At 40.1% G+C, this 22,368-nt stretch overlaps 3 protein-coding genes across 3 annotated transcripts; 2 read left to right on the plus strand and 1 right to left on the minus strand.

The window, feature by feature from the left end:
- Positions 1-504: 504 nt before the first annotated feature.
- LOC128259552 (sulfide:quinone oxidoreductase, mitochondrial) lies at positions 505-3,161 on the minus strand. The gene is made up of 7 exons (XM_052992009.1): positions 2,799-3,161; positions 2,374-2,479; positions 2,080-2,304; positions 1,819-2,019; positions 1,542-1,751; positions 920-1,106; positions 505-829 (listed from the first exon to the last, which is right to left on the minus strand). The coding sequence occupies exons 1-7, from the start codon at positions 2,924-2,926 to the stop codon at positions 516-518; spliced, it is 1,371 nt and encodes a 456-aa protein (XP_052847969.1). The 5' UTR covers positions 2,927-3,161; the 3' UTR covers positions 505-515.
- A 4,472-nt stretch (positions 3,162-7,633) lies between these two features.
- LOC128259451 (neural/ectodermal development factor IMP-L2) lies at positions 7,634-22,359 on the plus strand. Its single transcript, XM_052991830.1, has 3 exons — positions 7,634-7,865; positions 20,690-21,478; positions 21,549-22,359. Exons 1-3 carry the CDS (start codon positions 7,860-7,862, stop codon positions 21,561-21,563), a joined length of 810 nt encoding a protein of 269 aa, XP_052847790.1. The 5' UTR covers positions 7,634-7,859; the 3' UTR covers positions 21,564-22,359.
- LOC128259456 (uncharacterized) lies at positions 19,647-19,845 on the plus strand. The gene has a single exon (XM_052991836.1). The coding sequence runs from the start codon at positions 19,647-19,649 to the stop codon at positions 19,740-19,742; it is 96 nt and encodes a 31-aa protein (XP_052847796.1). The 3' UTR covers positions 19,743-19,845.
- Positions 22,360-22,368: the final 9 nt, after the last annotated feature.

Here is a 22,368-nt window from a genome sequence, read left to right on the forward strand (position 1 = left end):
TGGCATATACCAGATTACATTTAATATATTATATACACTTCGCGTCACTTTTATAGGTTCACCGTAGCAGATGTACCAAACTTCGTTCCTTTATAAAACTAAAGTCATAATATATACAACTAAAATAAAATTAGTAGAAATATATATTTTATTATTAAAAATTTGTATTGTTATTACACCGTTTGTTCTCATCTCGATTAGTGCAATTTTATATGCTATTATGCCATGATTATTTAAAACTTTGAATTAGCTTAAGATAGAAAGGTCTAGAGATATATGCAAATCTATGATGTTTAATTAATAACAAATTAATAAAAAAATAAAAAATAACTTTTTAAAATTAATTTCTCAAGTTTTAAGGAACTTTCATGTTGAAGCTATTAATGTAACGCGCAATGTACATATGGTATTTTTTCCAGGGCTGAAATTGTGTGATGTACACGTATCTCTGTGAATGGCAATCTTGGCGGGCTTTTTAAATAGGTACAAATAATAGAAGATCACTAAGGTCGCTATTACTTTTTATTAAACTTAAGAACGGAGAACATTTTTCGCATGAGTGCCGGTCCGTTCCAATAGCCCTTCATCATTAGCTTCCAGTAGAGCACCGGCATCAGTTCCTTCTTCATGAAGAACATCGAATACCTCTCCTTGGTCTGATCCATAGGGAATGTTTCCACGGGCGTAAGTGTATAGTCGAATTCCGCTAGAATGCAGGAGCTGTATCCGGTGACGATGGGGCAGGAGGAGTACCCGTCGTAGACGTCCGTGGGATTCTTGCCCTCGATCGCGGCCATCAGGTTCCTAAAAACCACCGGTGACTGGGCAGCTGCAAGCGGATAAAACTCATTTCGTATTCCACAGGTCATTGTATATTCGCCCATTACGATTCCAATTTCCAACGGAATCCAAATCTTACCTGCCGCCGCCGCCGTTTTTGAGTTCGGGGAGCTTGCCGAATCGCCGATGGAGAACACGTTGCAGTACTTTTTGTGTTGCATCGTCATCTGGTCCACGTCCACGAATCCGGTGGGGGTGACCAGCTGCTTGCAATTGGTCACCACATCCGGAGCGGTCATCGGTGGCGTCACATGGAGCATGGAGTACTAAAGGGGAGTTTCACAAAATGAAAATAAATTTTATTCGAAATGTGATCATTAGGCAAAAAGAAAGCGAAACTTTACCGAACTTCAAGTTAATAAATAATACCATTAATTATTTAATTGTTTGAAATGGGTAGCTTGAAGTGACTTATAAAATGGCTTAAGTGGCTCTTCAATATAAAATAGACACACCATCGCATTTTTAAACACTCACTAACCCCCATGAATATTTACATCTCAACAAATAGAATTCAACCAGTATTATAAGTTGATAAATTCTTTTCAAAAAAGATCAAAACAATGTTCTGTAGCTTATGGAATAGCAATTTTAGATTACTAACTATCCAACAAATTTTAAATTTCAAGAAATGGAATTTAACATAATTTTACGATTTCATAACACGATTTAAATAGACTCTATATTCTCCAAGGTCTTACCGATTCCTCATGGAACTCTCCGGGTTTTGTAAGATCCTCAAAGACAGCTATATTGTCGCAGTGTCTGACCTCTACGAGATTTCTGTTTACATTGAGCGTGATATTTCGCCTCTTGACCAGTTTCATCAAGGCATCCGCATAATGTTTTACGCCAAAAATCACAGGAAGAGATGTGTTGTAAATAATATTGACGTTTTTGCGGCGACCCAACTGGAAAAGGAGTAAATTTTTATTGGTTATTTAGTTAGTTAGTTACTTAGTTAGTTGATATACCCACCTTCCTGAAGTAGTGGTCCGATATATAGGCGATTTTCTGAGGTGCACCTGCACATTTGATGGGACAATTGGGGAAGGTAAAGATCACATTTCCCTTGTATGTCCTACGCAGACACTCGTACACGTGATCCACGTACTTGGGCGAATATATGGAACAAACATTGCTCTCCGGGGTCTCCAGGGCCTCTACAAGTCCAGGGATCTATTGCATTAAAAGCTTCTCATTATGATGTTAAAAAAATAGAATAATAATTGAACTAACCTTTTCATATTTTAGCTGCATTCCTGTGGCAATAACAAGGAAATCGTACTTGATCGTCTTACCGCCGGATGTGCTAACCGTATTATTATCCGGATCGAATTCCACGGCCTTTTCCTTCACCCATTTGGCTTTTTTGGGCAAAACCTGCGACATTTGCCTGTGACTCTGGTCCAGTCGCTTCATTCCACCTCCAATTAGAGTGAACATGGGCTGATAGTAGTGTTTCTGCCGGGGAAGTACCAGGTTATATGTATCATTATAATAAAGTTAGTTATCAGGGGCAGGCTTACTTACTTCTTCCGGTTCCAAGACGATCACCTTGTTGCTGCCAAGACGCGAGGACAACTTGGCGGCCATGGCACAGCCACCAGTTCCGCCGCCCACAACCAGCACTTGACATCTGGAAGACAAAATAGATTTTAATTAGGAATTTTTTGAATTTCAGGAACCTCTTATGACAGATTATTAAAAGTAGGACAATCCCATGACCACACCCTCCAAAAAAAACTAATCTATGTATCTTTGTAATCGAACCATGGCCCACAACTGAACTCTTCGTTATCGCCATTATTTGGGAATACTTTTTGTTTAGTTGCTAACCCCATTTAAAGCATACTAATTGAATTTGTTTTATTGCGAGAGATATATGTACACTTGCCGTGCCATTTGGTTCGCGATAAACTCGCAAAACATTTTCACAGCGAAATAAACCAACTTACTCTTGCCGCTCGTGGTTCACCCGCGATGTTGAAAGGAATCTGGTGGAAAAGGCCGGTTTTGCATGGCTGTTTACTGCAAAGAGGAGCCTCTGGCACTGGTTTAAAGCTCCTGGAAGACGACGGTTCATCGTTGATCTTCGATCTCCTCTTAAATTTGGTTATCAAATATCGAGCTGTATGTGGCTACAACCGATAGACGACTGGTGCAGAAAAAAAGCTTTTCACGGGGGGTTATCAAACCGTTTACACTTGCAGAAATCTCTGGCTATTTGAAATTTTGAAAAACTGTTAAAATTTAGAAACTGCCGATGCTCAGTCGACACTGTGTACTCCAAACATTTCGACCTAATTTTCCGAACAACAAATGGAGTGTGCGGAAAGTTGTCAACTAACCTAATGGAACAGAATGATTTTAAACACAAATAAATACGCATTACACATATTTTTTATTGAGTGAGAAAACTAAAAGAGCTTTAAAAATCAAGCAAAAATTCAATTTGCTAACTGCACAAATTTAGAAAAAATTGTCAGGCCTCCAGAAACGAAATAAATGTTAATTTCGCCCATAAAAGTCAGAGTGTACATGGGTGAAAAACCAGTTTTCCATTGGTAACAGAAATAGTTCCAACACAACAGGTTGTACTATTATTTTTTGGTTGGGTGTATTAATTGTTTAACCTTGAAAGATAGCTAAAGCTTTAAAGCATGCTTTTTTTTTGTCAGCTGTTCAGCTGACTAAAGCTCATTTGGTACTAAATAATCTAGAGCTTTAGATTAGGCGTTTAACCATTTAATTACTGTGTACAGTGAAGCTCATGAGCCAGAATACCATGAGATCATGATCTTAAAATAAGTGTACTTTTGTGTAGACAAATATTAAGTATTGGCCTGCTTTAGACTGTGTACATTGCTTTTTACAGTGAAGCTCAATCACAAGTGAACCATGAGGTCATGTTCGAAATATAAAATTTACTTAGTTCTGTAGATGTATCAGTTGTTTGCCTGCTTATCAGGGCATTACTTTTTGTTTGGTTTTAAATCCATTTCTTTTTTTATGTGGTATACCTCTGGGGGCAACCTTATCAAAGGCGTATCTCCTAAATTGTTGATAACTGGCCAAGAAAAAGTCAATATTCGTTTAAAATCGCAAAAAAAAATTAAAAAACTCCTTTTGATAATCATTTTAATCTTATATTTATTCTTAAAAGACTGCGACCATTTCGGAACACTGCCCTTAAGATTGATAATCTAAATTCACGAAAGGTTTTGCTGATTACTGATCAACAGTGTCAATTTTAAATGTATTTATAGTTAAAAAGGTGACAATATTTGATTATTTCTGTGTCTTATCAAGTAAATCCTATAGTATGTGAACATTAAGTGGCCAATTAATAGATTCTACAAGTCTAATCAGAATACGAAGGTCGGCATTAAATTTTATTGATAAACTGCAGCGGTCATCCACTTATACGAGTATACTTAAATATAAAACAATATAGTAAGTGGCTGGAAAAACGTAATATATAAAATTGCAATATATTTTTAAACAGCGTGATGCGCAACTAATAATTATGTTGTATTGTTTAGTTTATTTCTATGCAAGGTATATAGAATTAAATAGATTTTTTCGTTTAATTCCAATTAAGAATTTCAAAATATTAAGATGATCATTGAAAGGAAGATCATTAGGTTTTTAGTAAACGTTTATGATATAGAAAGGGAAAAGGTTACCATTTTAAAACATACCAAAACGGACGTATAATAATGTTTATTAACACTTAAAAAAAGTCCCTGTTATAAAAATTAGGGGATTTTTGTAAAAATGAATTAAGTTTGTCATCTACAGGGATTCTTTTAAGTCCCGATCGACAGATAGTCCTAAATCTATTCATGCACTTTAAATGCTTCTCCGATCTTTCATGTGTTGTAATGTATAATCAAACATGATCAGATCGTGAAACTGACAGTTTTCTTGCATCATGAAAGTATTTAAGTAAAATTTTCCCGGCAGCTAATAAGTTCCGATGAACTTCGCAGTTGTCGAATATAAATTCCCTTCGAGCATGTGTCACATCCAGGGATTTTCCATGAACCCACAGACGGAATAGACGGATTGACAGACGTGCATCGATGCTAACAAATATAGTAAATGTTGGATGATTAAGTGAACAATGTTGCCAATAAACGCCACGAGACGACAACTGGGACAGCGGCGGGTTTAATTACGCCATGCTGCCGACTGATTGCAGATGGGGATGTACTTACATAGATACAAAGTAGATGGGATGTGGGCGGGAATCGAAATGAGGATGAGGATGAGGATGAGGCTGAGGGGCAGGTCCTGGCAAGGACCTAGCGTGGGCCCGACAAGCCCTCCATGGGGTTGGCCATCATCAATTGGAGACAAGCTGGCAATTCAAATGAAGCCCTATTGACTGATGGCCAAATTGGCTGCGCGACTGCGTGGGCGACTAGAGGGGCCAATATCTGTATATATATATATATATATAGAATCAAATGGGTGGTTGGGTGGTTTATTATTTGGTTTGTGGTTGGGTGGCTCCACGGGCGATGGCCACTTTAAATTGGGCGTGGCATCGTCTGTTGCTAGGTGACAGCCATTTGATTTCCATCTGCGGTGGCAAGGTCCCAGCAGCCCATCATCATCATCATCATCATTATCATCATCATTATCATCATCATCATCGTTCCCGACCCGATAATGACCAAACTGCTGGTCTCCATGATGACTTTCCCCGATTGTCTGTTGCCGCCCGTGATTGCGTGAGCTCCACTTCATTTGAATATAACGGTGGCAGGCCACGCGGAGCACGTAGGCCCACACGGAGAAAAATGCCCAAGAATTTCAGGCTGATAATATCTCAAGCTAAGATAAGATAAATTCTATTTTTGGGTAAAGAAAGAAAGAAATTAAAGCAAAGCAAATCAAACTGATCAAACTATTTTATCTGAAACTAGAACTTCGGTAACAGAATTTAAGAAAGATATCAAATTATATCAGTGTGAAGTTGAGGAATGATTTATTTTAAAATTTTTACTTTAACTAAACAAAAACTCCAAATACTTTTTAAATCCTTACTTTTACTAACTAAAGTAAAATAAAATTCTAAATATTTGGAATCTGATTAAAAATTATAAATTGGTAAATTATGTGTTTCTGGTAATATATTTGCTCATTTCTTTGTTAACGAATAAAATGTTATCACATTGGTTTATTGTTATCATAATTTTCAATTGACAAAGAAAATAATTTTCTTCTTTACCAAATAAAATAAAATGAATGTCATGCTTTGGTGAATGAAATACTTATGTATATACATTATGTGTATATTATTAAACTGATAAATTATGGAAATAATTCAATTGCTGTCACAGATAAGAGCCTATTTTAATTAATATAAATTTCTATACCTTGGCAATATCACCACCTAGTGACGAGTTGTAAAGAACGTACTCAGATAAGAGTTTGCTGAGGAATATTATTGATGAGCCATCTTTTTTGAGTCATAAATTTTCGGTGTGCCTCCTTCAGTTATTTTTGAGAATTTTTTTTTGATATTGTCTAAATATAAAGTGGAGCCTAATTAAGGGGCAACAATAGCCATTTAAAGAACAGCTTAAGAGTGTTATTGTTTTAATTTTCACTGTTAAGTGCCCAATTGTCATGAGTGGGATTACCAATTTTGGTTGTATTTTTTCTCCGTGCCAAGAATCCTAGACTCCGAAGTGCATTTCAATTGACGCCACACCAAAATCAATTGCAGCAGCGTCTGCGGCGGGATCTTTGTGCAATTTGTTCGGCTGTGGAATGCAAATAGTGCCGGAGATGCAATTGATTCAGACCCCCGACTGGAGGCAGCAGGTCTGCCATGTCTATATCTATGGCTATATATCTCTATATCCATGGCCCCTGCAAGGAGTGACGTCCGCCTTCGACATCGCCATCGCCATTGTCCACTTGGCGATGATTGACTGTACTGTACTGTAGTGTACTGTCTGGATGAAACTAATTCGCGGCAAGCCGAATTAAAATCGCAGCCTGCACAAATCCAGAATTATCAGCCTGCAGGCGGCGGTAATAAAGGTGCATGATTGCTCCATTCTTAATTGACATCTGACGTCTGACTTCTGACATCTGATTGATCCTTGATTGGCCTCCCACACCATATGGCAACGGATCGAGGGTTATATACTGTAAAGAAAAAACCGTACTGCTTGGCATATGCATTTGGGGCATGCATTTCATTTCAATTTCCAATCCAGTGCGATCCGAACCCAGCCGATCCAAACTTCGTCGAATGTTAATGAGAAAAATGTGATTTAAAATAATAAATTTGCATGAAATTTTCATCGGCGGTTGCGAGTCAATCAATCAGAGGAGAGCAACAAGTAAGACGGCAATCGGCAATCGGCCATAGCAATCCCATCCCCTGTGAGCCACCCCCTTTTTGGGGGGCTCAAACAAACGAGCAACGCGACGAGCACAGATACAGATACAGATACAAATACAGATATAGATACAAGTACGGATTCAGATACTGTATCTGTATCTGTATCTGTATGTGTATGTGTAGAGAGTGCCGACGCCATAACTGTTATTAAAGCCCAGTGGAGTCCAATTTGCTGGCTCGTCCGTTTGTCCATTTGTCCATTTGTCCGTTTGTCCGCATGTCCGCCTGTCCGCTCGTCCCGCTCGTCGTCCGTTCGTCATCCGTTCGTCGTCCGTTCGTCCCGCTCGCCCACTTGTTGATTTTTGGTTCGGGCATGCCCATGCCAGATATAAAAGCATGGACGCTCAATCTTCCGCCACACAGTCCATCACTCGCCACATCTCGAGCAGAACGGAGCTCCACTGAGAATAGAGTACCAAGAGCCCAGAATAAAACTGCAGCTTGAGTTTGGTGTGCCAAGTGATATCGAACACCCCCTATAAAGTATCCAAAAAAAAAAATCCACCGGAAACTCCAGCGTTTGTTCTAGAACTCCAGTGAAAGTGCCAAACGAAGCTTTGAAGTGAACGCCATCTAAGAAACCAAAGATATGCAGGTAGGATTACAAGTCAATAACTTGATAAATAAATATACTAACTTTTAGCATATGGAAGTAGTTCGGAAAATAGATAAAAACATTCTTTAATTAAAATATTTTTTTTTTGAGTTTTTTTGTTTCTTGTAAAACAAATGTAACTTTATGGAGTTAGATTTTACACAAACTCGACAAAAGAAATAGATATCTTTGATAAAAAAAAAATATAAATTAGAAAAGTTTTAAAGCTTTGGTAATATTATTTAATGTGTTAACTTACCAATATTATTAATTTTTTTAATAATACAGATTGCATTTTTTTTTAAATATACAAATTACAAAAAAAAAATATTTTTCGTTAACTATCAAGAAAAAATTTTTGACTTATTTTAATTTGTAAAAGCTATTTATTTGTAAACAAAATTTTCCATCTGACATGAAATATTTCTGGTAATTTTAATATATAGATAAAAAACCTGCCTCAATATAATAAAATTTTGCCAAGAAACACTGATTTAACAGAAAAGATAGCTCAGTTAATTGGGGTTCGGGGTTCGAAACCCATCTTAATAGCCCGTATAGCAGCTTCCTCCGCTTTGAGCTTTGGCCACTTCCCATCTACTATATAGTTGAACCAGTTTCTGATCTCGTGCCATCAAGTCATTACTTTTCGGGATGAGAGTGCTAAGAAATGAGCAATACTTTCGCGTTGTCTTGATTCATGTGACGTTGGTTCGAAGGGGCAGACTGTCAAACAGTTTAATTGAAACCTTTCAAATTCGTTATTTAGCACACTCGTGATTTTTAATTGTACAACAAATATGACTATGCTAGATTCGTTATCGCGCTAGGCAACAGGCCACAGTCCGAAACTGGTTAATAGAACAGTACTTCAAATAGACCTATGGGATCTGAGAATTCATGGAGAAGTCGCCAGTGGGTCTGTTGGTTCCGCCTAATATCAGATCTCATGTTGTTTATCTTCGTGGAAGAGTCGCAAAAGCCGGACAATAATGATAAGTGCACCGCTTGGCCGAAAATATGCTTTCATCCGCCGAAAAACGAGGAACCAAGAGTAAACAAAGTCCTCAAAGGCGATCGAGCGTGAGAAGAATGCGATCTGTTAAACAAAACTTAAGCAAAATATTTTGAAGACTTCGCCTGTATTTTGATTTTTAATCTCCTCGGCCGGAGAATATGTTACTGAGAACTGTGCGAATTTTTGCAGTTTGATCTAGATATTATATACTTGCTCATCGAAAATTTGCCATCTAAACCCTTGCCTTAAAATTATTAGTTTTAGTTCAAACCTTTAATCAAAGTGTACTAAATATTAGATTGTCGACATCGTTTAATTTTATTGCATTCTGAAATATGTTATAGTCATTGCATAGTGAAACACAGCTTGTATACATATGCATTGATTCTATTGAATTTGGGTTCGAGAACCTATCATTGATTTCATAACGACTCAGCTTTGCTAACTAATTTTATTCAACTTTCATAAACATGTTATTGTTTCTGCTGTTTTTGCAAATCATTGCTTTGAAGTAAGGCACTATTGTAATAACAGGAATTTCCTAGAAAAACACAAAACACAATTATTTTTAAAAAGCTTTAAAGGTATTTTTTTATAAATAAGAAATTTAACCATTTGTTTAAGTATTTTGTTATTTTTATATACAAAATTTTATTTAACCTTTGGCGAGAATCTTCTTTATTTTTGCTATTTTAATAGCCAGAATATTCCAGTTGATTTTCTTTTTTTTTTTAATTATAAAAAATCTGTGCTTAGAACTATTTTATATTTTATTGCTCTAAGGAAGCAAATTTTTAAGATATTTTAGGAAAAATGGAAATTAATTTGTGATTATGATGTGATAAGATATGGTTTAAGATATTGGAGATATTTTGCTACCTTGACAGATACAGTTAGATATTGCAGATCCAACTATAACCTTAATCCGATCTGCTGAGTCAGTTTCTTGGGTTAGGCAAAAACTGAATTGCATTTAGTGTCGCGTCAGCTCGAGACCTCCCCGATTGGTTTTCAGTTCCATTTCCATTTCCATTTTCAAGTGGAGCGGTGTCTACGTGAGCCGGCGAACATCTCCATCTCCACATTTTCACCACAATCCCACCTTTAAAAGCACCTTTAAAAGCACCTTTCAAAGCACCTTTAAAACCGACTTCCCTCGAGAATTGGTTACATGTTTTATTTTTTAGAGCCTGACGTTGCGCTGGTCACGCAGGCACCTTCCCCTCCCTCCCCCCAAAACCCCCCTTAAAACCACTATCGTTCGATTCTGAATCGAAATCAATTCACAAGCAATTAATAATCAGATCGCTTTTGTAATAAATTGCAATTTTATTAAACACAAAAAAAAAAAATACAAAAGACTAAGCAATATAAATCGTTGCCTTCGATTTTTTCGCAATGAAATTAGGATGGGGAAAGGGGAATGAGGGGGAGAGGGGGAGGGTCAGGGCAGAGAGGCGCGGGTTCAAATGCGTCACAATTTTATTCGTAATATTTCATTTTGCATATACGATCGAGATAAGAGAGTGGCCAACGAGGAGGTTGAAGAGCAAAGAGAGAGGAAAAGAGCATTGAAGAGCAAACCTCGCTCTTTGGCTGCCCCCCTTTTGCATGGGTGTGAGTGTGTGTGAGAGACGAGCCCCCAACTGATGCTGTGTGTTTATCCACTTACACACACTGTCACACACTCACTGCGGCACACTCAATTATGCTGCACACTAATGAATTACTGGAATATATTCCATACACAGACACACCAGCACCCACTGTATGTGAAGACAATTAGGAGGAATCTTTAATTGGCCTCCCCCTTTGCCACACCCCCTCTTCTTCATCAGTATATGTTTGTGTGCGTGGGGCAACGAGCCCCCTTTTATACATATGTTTTTTTTTTGCTTTCATAAATGTTTTTCAAGCTCTATTGAACTTGGGGCGTTGATGATGACGACGATAACAACGCTCAAGTTGAAAATAACATCGCCTCACACGTCATCAGACGTCATCTGGCTACCCTATCCAAAAACTAGGGATGCTACTGATCTAGGGGGTCTTGAATTTAAAATCATATGTATGGAAGCATACTAGAATCTTAAAGTCTTAGGTCATAGCTAACTTTACTATATCAAGGGGGCTTAGTAACACATTACCGAATCTCCTACTGTTCTCATAACATCTTATTAAAATCATATTCTATCAGTAAGATGTTTACTTTAAGCTTTAACCTTTCAAACCTTTTTTATATATGTAAGTTCAAAAACATTACCTTCATACAGTTTAAAATTGTCTAAGTCAAATTTCTTTAGCGCTATGTATGTATCATATCTTTTGTATTTCTATGTATAGAACTGACCTACTTGTTTTTCACTTGCTTATATTGGCATTCTCAGTTTTAGTTCTTCCAGGTAAAGCGTTGACTTACTCCCCAAAAATGTAAGCGTTTATCTTAAGTGCGCAGCAAACAGCTAACTTACTGCAATCAAAAGTTATAGGACTTATTAAGAATTTAACTCGATTCCAGGAACTCACGTTTATTCAAAGCCTCCGAGTCATTTTATTGTCTTAGAGATATCTACATATTGGAAGATAATTTACTTTGCGTTAGCTATGTATGCATGTATGTAAAAGTCTAATGTAAGCAGTATTTTATGATGTACCAAACTTTTTTTTAAGGGTATACCTCTTTCGGTTTCCAAACGTCAACCTCGTTTTCGTTTGTTATGTTATTGTTTTCTTTTGCCAAATCATTATAATGAAATGAACAAAATTAGAACGAACTACAAAATATGTAGATAAGAACTGTCAATGGGGGGCGCAAAGAGTTAGGGAAACGGCGAACTGGATGATTTTTTACAAATAGCACGTTCTAATACTCATACCTTACATATCGGAAAGGAAGTCATTGGACCTTTCAAATCCGACTGTTCTGACTGTACGTGAAAGTTTAACTTGTTTTTCCGTATAATAGATATACCTTCAATGTATCTATAAGTCACTTCTAAATAAACCCTAAATTAAATAGAAACGCACCTGAAAAGGATTTTGGTTGATGTATCAACATTGTTCATCTTACTATCTTACTTTTAAAAGTTTATAAGGGAAATGTAGGCTTTTTAAGTCTTTTTATCTTTTTTGTTGGTATTTTCAAGTCTTATAAAGTGTAGCATATGACACAAAACTTTCTTCTTAATAACCTAAGAACTCTGGGAACTTTAAACACAGAAATTTTGAAATCCCTAGTGGTTTCCATGGCAACCCACTATGCAGAATTTTGACATGTAGGCAATGCTAATTCGCTGCCACTTGGATGCACTTTCCAGTGACCCAACCCACTTAATTTTCGAATATATTCATTTACCGGCTGGCGATGACTCATTCACTTGGGTCTCGGATCTCTCTTACGTACACATGGTTATGCTCAGGGTTATGCTCTAAGACTCGGGTTTACCTTTTTTCGCTGCACTGAAGAGCGCACCCAGTTGTCAGTGGTTGTGGGTAAGAGTAGGGGTAAGAGCAGGGGTAGGGCATAGGGGCTTAAATGGCTGATGCAATCGGAACGCAAATTGGGCGAGAGCCGGAGTCAGTCAGCCCTCTCTTTTGCTTTTTTGTTGCACAACAAACCGAAGGTGTACGTAAACCGTCTGGAAACCGGAGACCCGAAAAAAGAGACAACCAAACACATTCGAGGTATTCCAGAGAGTCGGATTACCCGTGATCGCATAATTCGTCGCCTCTTAATTTTTAAATTAAAAACACCGAATGCTGATTTGTAAGCCATATTCATGGTGATGAGGAAGTCCGCCTTCAAATCCGATTCCAGTACCAATTCCGTCACCTTCGCTTCGCAGATAAGCTTCAATTTTGAGTTCCCATCTCCAATACACATCGCTATTAACAACCGCCAACCAACGCCAAGCAATTAGTGATAATTGCATTTCATTCGGATGTGTCGTGAAAATTTTCCACATTTTACAAAAACGAGAAGAAACTTGATATGTATGTGGTTTCAAAAATTTTCCACTCCATTTGTTCGTTATGCTCAGTACATTACATTACATTGCCCACACACATTTTGTATGGGAAGTGTGCGTGAGTGTGCGTTATAATGTAGAGATCTCGTTATAATGTAGAACGGCTATGGAGAATCGGAATTGGAATCGGGCATTGCCCAAGAGAACGGGAAAGGGAGAGGGAGAGGGAGAGAGAGTCGGGGGCTTATCAGGAACTTTTGGTTTCCAACCAGTTCAAGTTTAGGGGTCGAAAGATTCAATCCAATTGACTTTGCCGTGATTTCCCCATCTTAGCAAAGAAATCACCGTCAAAACTTGAATGAATCATTGGAACCTAAAGTTTTAAAACAAATCAATCAAATATTTCATAGGACATGTATTATATTGGTTTATTTATTTGCTTAGAGTTGCAAATTAAGGCTACAGATAGGAATAGCAGCCTTATAGTTACTTTAACTTTAGCTCATCTTCAGTGTCTTAATATATTTACCGTTTCTTAATTAGGGTTACTAAGGGATTTTCTTGATTGTTTCGTATTTGTTCTGATTGTTGATAGCTGTTAACTTATAAAAAGTTCAAAGTGATACAAACTAAACTAAATGACTAAGATAAGTTACATAACCATTCAGTTAAGGATATACAGGATATAGTTTTTATAGCTCAAACTTTGACACCTTAATGCTCAGGGAAGTCTCTATAAGTCGAACTAGTTTTCTAAACACGTGATGATAGAAATATTCAATTATGAAATGCTACATTTCTTACAACTTTGTGCTAGATTGTACTTCGACCTAAAACAGTTTTACTGTGTTCAAAATCTTTGATTTGATAGGTAAGCGGTTTTGTGGAGCAGCACCTGGCGAAATGCCACCGAATAGCTGGACGTGCTGTCCGATTCCGATTTCAATTCCGATTCCGATTCCGATTCCGATTCCTATACCAATTCCCTGAACTGACCTTTCATATCGCTGTCAAGGCGACACGAGCTCATTGCGGCACTCTGTCTTTGTTGCACTCTTTGGCCAACAAGCCGAGGAGATCGCGACAAGTCGAGAAGTTGAAAAGTTGGGAAGTCGAGAGGCCGAGAGGCCGAGAAGCCGAGAAGCCGAGAAGTTGGGCTGTTGCTAGGCGGCTAAAACCCGACTGTATCAGTGACAGCAGGCAAAAAGAGGCAAGAGGGGGCAGGGGTGGATGGAGGAGGGGTAGAAAGACTGTGAAAACGGCACAGAATTTGTGGCATGAACATGAGTTTTCTCACGTTGTCACCAGCGTTCCACTGGCTGATACAGTCACACACACACGGAGAAACACCGACAACCTGCAATTCAACGAATGCCTCTGTAAATGTATCTGTATCTGTAAATGTATCTGTATCTGGCCGAGTGGTCTTGGCTTGCCAGTTGCATGTTGCACTATCTTTTCCCCGAACTCTCGCTCTGTCTCCGTCTTTACATCTATCTCCGTCTCCTGCTCTACCCGTCCGTCCTGCTGTCAAAATGTCTGACTTTGAATGGGTCGTTTCCCCGACCCCTTCCACAGGTACACAGCGAAAAAAAAGAATCGTTTTGGAATTTATTTAAGATCAATTATTAATGATGATCCATATTCTGTGCTTTGGAAAATATATTAGTATTTCTTAGTAGTTAATTTTCTTATAGATTGGATTGGTACTTTTTTGGACATGATATAACATTTGAAAACATGCATTGCATTAAGTTGCATTAAGTTTGGAAACGACAGATTTAAATAAATAACTTTAAATAAAAAATAGGGTTTTCAAATATTTTTATTAAAGGTGCTCAAATATTAATCAAGAATGAAACATCATAAAAAAAAACAAAGCATATCCTAAGGCGTTTTCTGAACTATACCATGAAAATATTGTATATTATCCCTAAAAATAGTCCGATTTGCACAAGTTTTGGTAGGGACTAACATAACTACAATTCACATCAATTCACATTAATTTTCCTCTGTGTACCCCTACCACCGACTGGTTCCGGTGGTGTGTTGCTGCTTTGTATCTGCGGCTCTGGAGGTGTTGCTATCGCTGGCACGTCGTTAATTAGCAGAAAAGTGCAAACGATGCGGGCCAGCCAGCCAGCTAGCCGAGTGGTGCGATACAGATGCAGTTGCAGATACAGTGTGCTACAGTTTGGGGCGGAGTGGTGCAGAGTGGTGCCCGAAGAGATTTACCCATTACCCATTACCCATTACCCATTACCCATTAGCGGAAGCGGGCCAATTTGGCTTACCCATGCACATGCACGAGTCTCCGATCGTCCATTGTCATGATGCAATAATTTGTGCCATCAAGTCACCGAACAATCGTACGATTTTCAGTCAGCTATGCCATATGGAAAAGAAAAATAGTGACGGGGTGCCAGACCTCGACCTCTCTTTCACTCAACCACATGTATATCTTTTTGGCTTGGCTATGTGCTGTGAGCTGTGTGCTGTGTGCGGACTGAAAACCAGCCATCGATCGTTTCTAGGAAATGGAACCTATAAATCTACGCTTCGCACGAAAGACTTCGATGACAATGCCGCTGGGCCGTCCACCTGAGATCGACATCGAGATCGAGTTTGAGTTCGAGATCGGAGGGGCTCCAAGTCCCAAGTCGACGATGGCCACAGCCACATGAATATGTATGCCAAGCCAAGTAAAGACGGTTCCGATTCCGATCTGATCTCATTTGGGAAGGCCCCGAAAGCACACTGAAAGAAATTCGATAGTCCTGCATTAATATGATGTAATTTATTTAAAATAATACCAAAAGGTTTTACAACTATACCCCTTCTAAGCTATTCCAAATTTTAATAATTGTACAAATTCAAAAGTCCTTCCTTAATTTAATTAGACTTTCATTAATTTTAAAAATTCAAAATTTAACGATTCCATTACCCTTTTCGGTATCAAAATGGGAGATCGCAAGATTGCACTGACATAGCAATAGTTTTTGTAAGGCCCTTGTATAAGTATGCTATTAAATAAAGTTAAAGTTCCCCTTCCTTTCTTATAATTCCCAAGTCATTTTTCACTAGAAGCAATCTATACTCTTAATTGATTGTTACTTTGTTAAATCACACAATCAACACGCTTCATTACAGCTATCAAATTCAATTTAGCTGCAAAATATCCGATTTTTATGTCTGATTGTTCAGTTTGATCCCGCTCAATTGCATCCGTGTGGCGGGCACCTAGGAAGTGCAACCCCTGACCGCGTCACTGGCGATTGTTACGTGTCGGGATCGGATCGAATCGGATGCCAGTCGCTGTCGCAGTCGCAGTCGCAGTCCCTCCTATTGTAGAAAGTGCTCCCCAAGTCGCATCAAAAGGCCATTTCAATTCAGTGCCCCTTACGTCAGCGTTACGATATCGTTGCCAAAGCGCTTTGAGGTGTGCCGTCCAAGGCTGAGGAGGTAACCGCCGTGCAGCAAGAGGATGAGGTGGTGTCCAGGGGGCGGATGAGGCGGCACCAGATCCGGGGCTCGAGGGGATTGGCGGTGGAGGCAGAGGCAGCGGCAGCGGCAGCGGCAGCGGCACGAGACACAATTTCAAGCACCTGCAAGATTTTTCTCTCAATTGAATTTCGCTTTGTGGCTGGCTCGATGCCGCTGCCAAGTGTTTTCTGTGATGGTGGTGCGGGGGGTAGAAGGGGTATCAGGGTGGTGGGGGGGTGGTGGGGACCAGTCTGCGGTCGGACGATTTGTGTAACGTGCAATAAATAAATTACTCGTAGAATTGAATCTAGTTGTCGATGTGGCTTGTCGATAAAGCGAAGAAAGAAACTAGTCGCGGTGCCTCAGTCGTCCGTCCCCCTGTCCGTTCCCCCTTCCCCTTCTCCCCATCCCCCCGACCACAAGCGGCTGCCGCCCGGCAACAGCGGAAAGCAAACACGCGATGTGGCTGCCAGTCTGTCTGCCATTTTGGCTGCACCTCCAGCCCCCAGTCCGCTGCCCCTAGTTGCCAGTTCCCAGTTGCCAGTTCCCAGTGGTCAGTGATCAGCTCCCGGCCGGCAACGTCAGCTCAGACTAGTTTGGATCCCCCTTCACAGCGCCGCCTCCCCCTCAGATACACTTACATTTACGAGTAGGCAATCAGCAATGCACTTTAAACAATTTGACTATAGTTCCCTAAAAAAATTGCATGCTAGTGTACTTAAAAAACCATAAAGAATTGATACATTTAAACAGAAAACAAAGTTTAAATTGGTGCAATTTTAATAAGTGCTTTGTATTAAAACTAAAAAAGGATTTACATTTTTCAACATAAATTTTTTTTTAAAATATGGGGGGTTAGAAAAAGGAAAATTTAGTTAAACAAAGGTGCCTACCTAACTACTTAAGAAATTAGCATTAAGATAAAGCAATGTTTGTGACAAATAAAATTTTATTTTACTTCTCTTTATTTTTTTAAATGTTTACTTAATTAAACTACGTTTTTTTTATTATATAAAAATTGAGTTTTTTTTTGTGTTTCTCGGGTAAACACGGATCTAAGGTGTTAAACTAACAACTGGAAAGATATGTTTAATTACCTTTGGCTTCTCGCACCTTTGTCACGATATTCTTATCTCAGATACAATCAATTTATAAGGAAAATCTGCTTTAATCTCAGATATCAAAAACAATTAAGCTGAAATCCTTTATTATTATGACTAAGGTGGCTTAGTCTTAGTGGACTTCACTTCTTTAAGTCTAATTATACTTAATATGATTTAGAAATTCGTTAGTTAAATGCTATATTATATTATTTCCCATCCGAGGAGTTCGTATTTCCAGTCTAAGATTATTTCTTTGAGTGTGGTTTGTGGTATCATACCGCCGCTCCTCCTCCTCCTCCGCTTCTCATTCAGCCAACGATCGCCGCAGACAAACTGGCACTCACACTTGATTGCAATGAGGCGATCGCATGGACAGATCAGACATACAAACAGACAGACAGACAGACAGACAGACAGACAGACAGACAGACAGACGGATGGACGGATGGACGGACTATCCACTGACTTGGACTCGGAGTCGGAATCGGACTCGAACTCAGACACGGTCTCGGCTAATGGAACCTTGCACCATGCCACTCCATGCCACACCCCCCATTCAATCCTCAATCCCCAATACCCAACTATTCAACATAAGAAGTGGTATGTTTTATCGGCCAGAAAATTTGAATGCTGCTTACACTGTCAACGGGCTTTAAAGCCAAGTTCTGCTTTTCGTTTGTGGTTATTAAATTGGCAGATTGGTCATGCGTATCAAAGGCATGTCAGTGAAAAATAAAATCACAAAAAATAATTAAAACCGCTCAAATTTGTGAAATGAAATCAGCAGATTTAGTCTGTGGTCCTGATAACTACAGGAGAACATCGTAAAGTTAAACTTCTTTAGGGTTTAATATTGGGTACATGACTGAAACTTTTTTAAGTTGGATTGTCTTTATCACTTTATTTCGAGGGTCGATTCATGAAGTGTCAAACACTGAAAATAATAGATCGTATTTCGGTTTATAAAACCTTCTATATACAAAGATCATATTTCTGTTGTTGACAGCTCCCTCTTTTATAGAATGCCCCTGACTAATTATGCTTCATTTTTGGTTGAGAAGTAGTAAGAAAATTTAGAAATGTTGATAAAATATGAATTCTTTATGAATTCTATTAAAAATGGTATACAATTTTATATAATAAAAGTACGTGTCACATACAAGTGGAAAGAATGGAATAAACTTAATTGTAAAGACCTCAGTAATGAAATTAGGAACCCCTTGATCAAATGTATAGAGGGTTTTATAGGTATCCTTTGGTAATACATCCAATGCTATGTTATTTTGTTGAACGGCTTCTGCGACACTTGGGCTTGCAAGCAATGGGCGTTGGACTGTAGCTGACGGTGCAATTAGGCAAGCGAAAGCCATATCCAGATCCAGAGGCGGATAATCGAATCCCCTGGCCGGTTATATCCGTTTTGTTCCGCACCTTCCCGGTGCGGCGGTCGCACAAAGAATTACGATCTGAGAACGAGTAATTGAATGCTGGCGGCTTGTCTCCCGGAGCGGAGGTGAAGAGGGAACGGAGCGGAGCGGCGAAGAGAGCCGGGTGAGATCGAAGAGCGGCGAAGCGGAAGAGGCAGGCGGAGAAGAGAAGGAGAAGCAGAAGGAGAGCGGGCTCCCATGTGTGAGTGAGCCGGCGTCGCATATAAATGGAACAGCGCAGCGGTCACACATTCAGTTCTGTTACAGTTTCCAGCTGTTGAACACAACTTTTGAGAGCCGATCCAATCCGATCCGTTACGATCCAACCCGAACTCAAACGATCCGATCCTCGCTTCTTTTTGAAATTCGCCGCGATCCGCTTAAAAAACGCCCCAAACACCTTGACTCGAGTGTAATGTCGATGAACCGTGCGTATTCAAACGAGTGCCGCGCCAACCAGACAACGACAACCAACAAATCCAAAGCTACCGCCACATCCAAGGAAGCCCGTTCCGATCACTGATACCCAATCGAGGATCGAATGTGCCAGAGCCGTCAGCTAGATATTCGCTACGCCGAGACCGAGACCGAAACCGAGACTTTGACCCACTGAGAGCGCTGCACCACCTGATCCCAAGCCAGCCTAATCCAGACAATCGCTATCCCCAAGCGAAGCACCATCCAATACGATCCATATTCGGCCCCCGAACGTCCGGCAAGTAGCCAAGATTCCGCCAACACTGAGCTGCACGACCTCCAAGACGGCATCCAGCGCCGGATCTATGTCAGTGCTAAGCCAACTGCTGCTCAACTTCAACCAGAAAGCCCAAACCAGGAGCCGCCACAACATAGAGCTGATAAATTCGTTCATAACATAACGACAGGCCGACCGACGATAGCACTTGATAGCATATCATCCAACGTTAGGGAGAAATTTGCAAACATTTTTTACCGGAAGAGAAAAAAGAAATCAAATCAAAAGGTGAGTGTGAGTAGGAGTCTGAGTAATGCGTTAACAAAAGACCAATCAATCCTATCAATCATAGTTGTCATTTTTTTTTGTCAACATCGGAATTCGTAGAAATTCCCCAAAAACCAAAATCCCCATCGAAGGGCAAAAGAAACCGTCTGATGCAACATTCGCCAGCGATTGGCGAATGACTACACACAATACCAATACCCTCGAAAACTATATGAATAATTAATCGGTCACGCAGTTAGTCCAGTCTAGACTCTAGACATGGGACACACTGGCCCTTGATCTGCGGCTAGAGCCAGAGCGTGGGTGAGAATGTGAACATGAATCAAGTTGTAGAATTCGAACAAATTGACGTCACAATGGTGTCATTCCGTTTTCGATTTCTGTCTCTGATTCGGCCCACGCATGATTCTTATAACATTTTTTTTTTGCTTCTGGTGTCGTGGCATTGTGAAATTCGTGTTGAGAGCGAAGATCTAAAAGATCTCTTGGGATCGGTGTTTTGGGGGTTCTAGGGGGTTGGGGTTTTTTTTTTTTTTTTTGTCGGGAAAGGATTTTGATTTCGATTCCGATTCCGAGAGCCATGGCATTTCGCAAGTGATAGAAAAGTTCTAGAGTCCGGCGGCTGAAGGCCTTTTTGCTCTTATCGGGGGAAATAGACGCCGAGACCTCCCCTGGTTTATTATAGGTGGTGATAAGTGACGGGGGATGGAGGATGGATGACTGGCTGGAATGCAGGCGGCTATCGCATCACGTTGCTCTGGGGTTTATTAACCTATATTAGAGTCGTATGACTGTGGATGAACTTTGAACTCATCGGCGATTTCCATTCTGATCTGATTGCAGAAAATGAATTTACATGTGTGCGCCTTAGCGCTGCTGCTGTTCGGCAGTATTGCCACTGTCCGCGGAAGAGCCGTGGACCTGGTAGACGACGACGATAGCAACAACGTGGACAACTCCATCGAGGCCGAGGAGGAGAAGCCCCGCAACCGAGCCATCCCGGCCGACTGGCTGAAGTTCATCAAGACGCCGCCGACCAAGCTGCAGCAGGCGGAGGGTGCCACCGTCGAGATCGTTTGCGAGATGATGGGCTCCTCGGTGCCCAGCATCCAGTGGGTGGTGGGTCATCTGCCGCACTCCGAGCTGGACGATCTGGACTCCAACCAGGTGGCCGAGGAGGCCAACGAGGCGACCATTGTCCGTGTGCGATCGTCCCACATCATCGATCACATGCTGAGCGAGGCCCGCACCTACACCTGTGTGGGACGCACTGGCTCCAAGACCATCTACGCCAGCACTGTGGTGCATCCGCCCCGAACCTCTCGCCTGGTGCCGGAGAAGACTTATCCGGGTCCGCAGAAGCCGCGCATCATCTACTCCGAGAAGACGCATCTGGACCTGATGGGCAACAACATCATGCTGCCCTGTCGGGTGCACGCTCGTCCCAGGGCCGAGATCACCTGGTTGAACAACGAGAACAAGGAGATCGTCCAGGGACATCGCCACCGGGTGCTGCCCAGCGGTGATCTCCTCATCTCCGAGATCAAGTGGGAGGACATGGGCAACTACAAGTGCATAGCCCGCAATGCAGTCGGCAAAGACTCCGCCGACACCTTCGTGTATCCCGTACTTGTAAGTATTCACCTTCCTTGCCCCCCAATCCCAACTAAGTAATCCTTGTCCTTTTCTCGTTTTATTGCAGAGGGAGGAGGAATAGAGATCCCACCATTACACAACCACAAAACAAAAGGCTATCGGATTGACGACGGGAATTCATCTAGTTAGTTAGATAGATCAAATGCCTTCGAAGATGCGTGAAAAGAAAAGAAATATGCTTAGAAAAAAACACAAAAAAAAACTAAGAAGAAATTATGGAGAGAAAGGTCATACGATTTACAGTTATGTACAATTTAGGTTAAGCACCATCTAGCTCGTAATCCAGGTAATTAACCGTATCTAATGCCGGCTTAGACACTAATTTTCTAACTTACCACCCTCGAATAGCAGTCACACAAGTATCGCATTCGAAATATAGAATCTACTTTATTCGTTTTCTTTAATTATAGCTTTAGTTATTGGCTTGTAATCACGCGTCTTTTGTTTTTTGTAAGTAGCAATGATTGTTCCTAGCGATTCAGGCGAGCTCTAGTTAACGTATTTAAACTAATTGGCCGTTTACTTAAGGGTACCCCAGCAACCCAATCACTTATATAATCTTGTAACACATACCACAATTGATCAATCAATCAATCAATCAGTCAATCACCCAATTCGTATTTATGTGCACGCATCATTTTTACAACCTATTTATTGATCGAACAAATTCATCTAGCATCGCAACCCATATAGAATCACGGAATAGTATTCACGGAATTAATCAGTTTCATAAGCTACCCACGACTATGTTTTAATTTATAAGGTAATAGAACTGAAATATGGTTTTCTAATTGTTTAGTTTTTAATTTTAATCAACATTCAAGCGATGGTTTTTGAATAAATACAAGAAAACTGAAGTGCCAAGT

The sequence above is a fragment of the Drosophila gunungcola genome (assembly GCF_025200985.1).
Source record: "Drosophila gunungcola strain Sukarami chromosome 3L unlocalized genomic scaffold, Dgunungcola_SK_2 000005F, whole genome shotgun sequence".
In the NCBI taxonomy this organism is placed as follows: Eukaryota; Metazoa; Arthropoda; class Insecta; order Diptera; family Drosophilidae; genus Drosophila; species Drosophila gunungcola.

Excerpts from the sequence above, each read along its gene's own strand:
- LOC128259552 (XM_052992009.1), bottom strand. The coding sequence starts at position 2,926 with ATGAACCGTCGTCTTCCAGGAGCTTTAAACCAGTGCCAGAGGCTCCTC. Across the intron at positions 1,107-1,541 it reads GAGAGTTCCATGAGGAATCG|TACTCCATGCTCCATGTGAC; the intron begins GTAAGACCTTGG and ends ACTCCCCTTTAG. Across the intron at positions 830-919 it reads AAAAACGGCGGCGGCGGCAG|CTGCCCAGTCACCGGTGGTT; the intron begins GTAAGATTTGGA and ends ATCCGCTTGCAG.
- LOC128259456 (XM_052991836.1), top strand. The coding sequence starts at position 19,647 with ATGTCAGTGCTAAGCCAACTGCTGCTCAACTTCAACCAGAAAGCCCAA.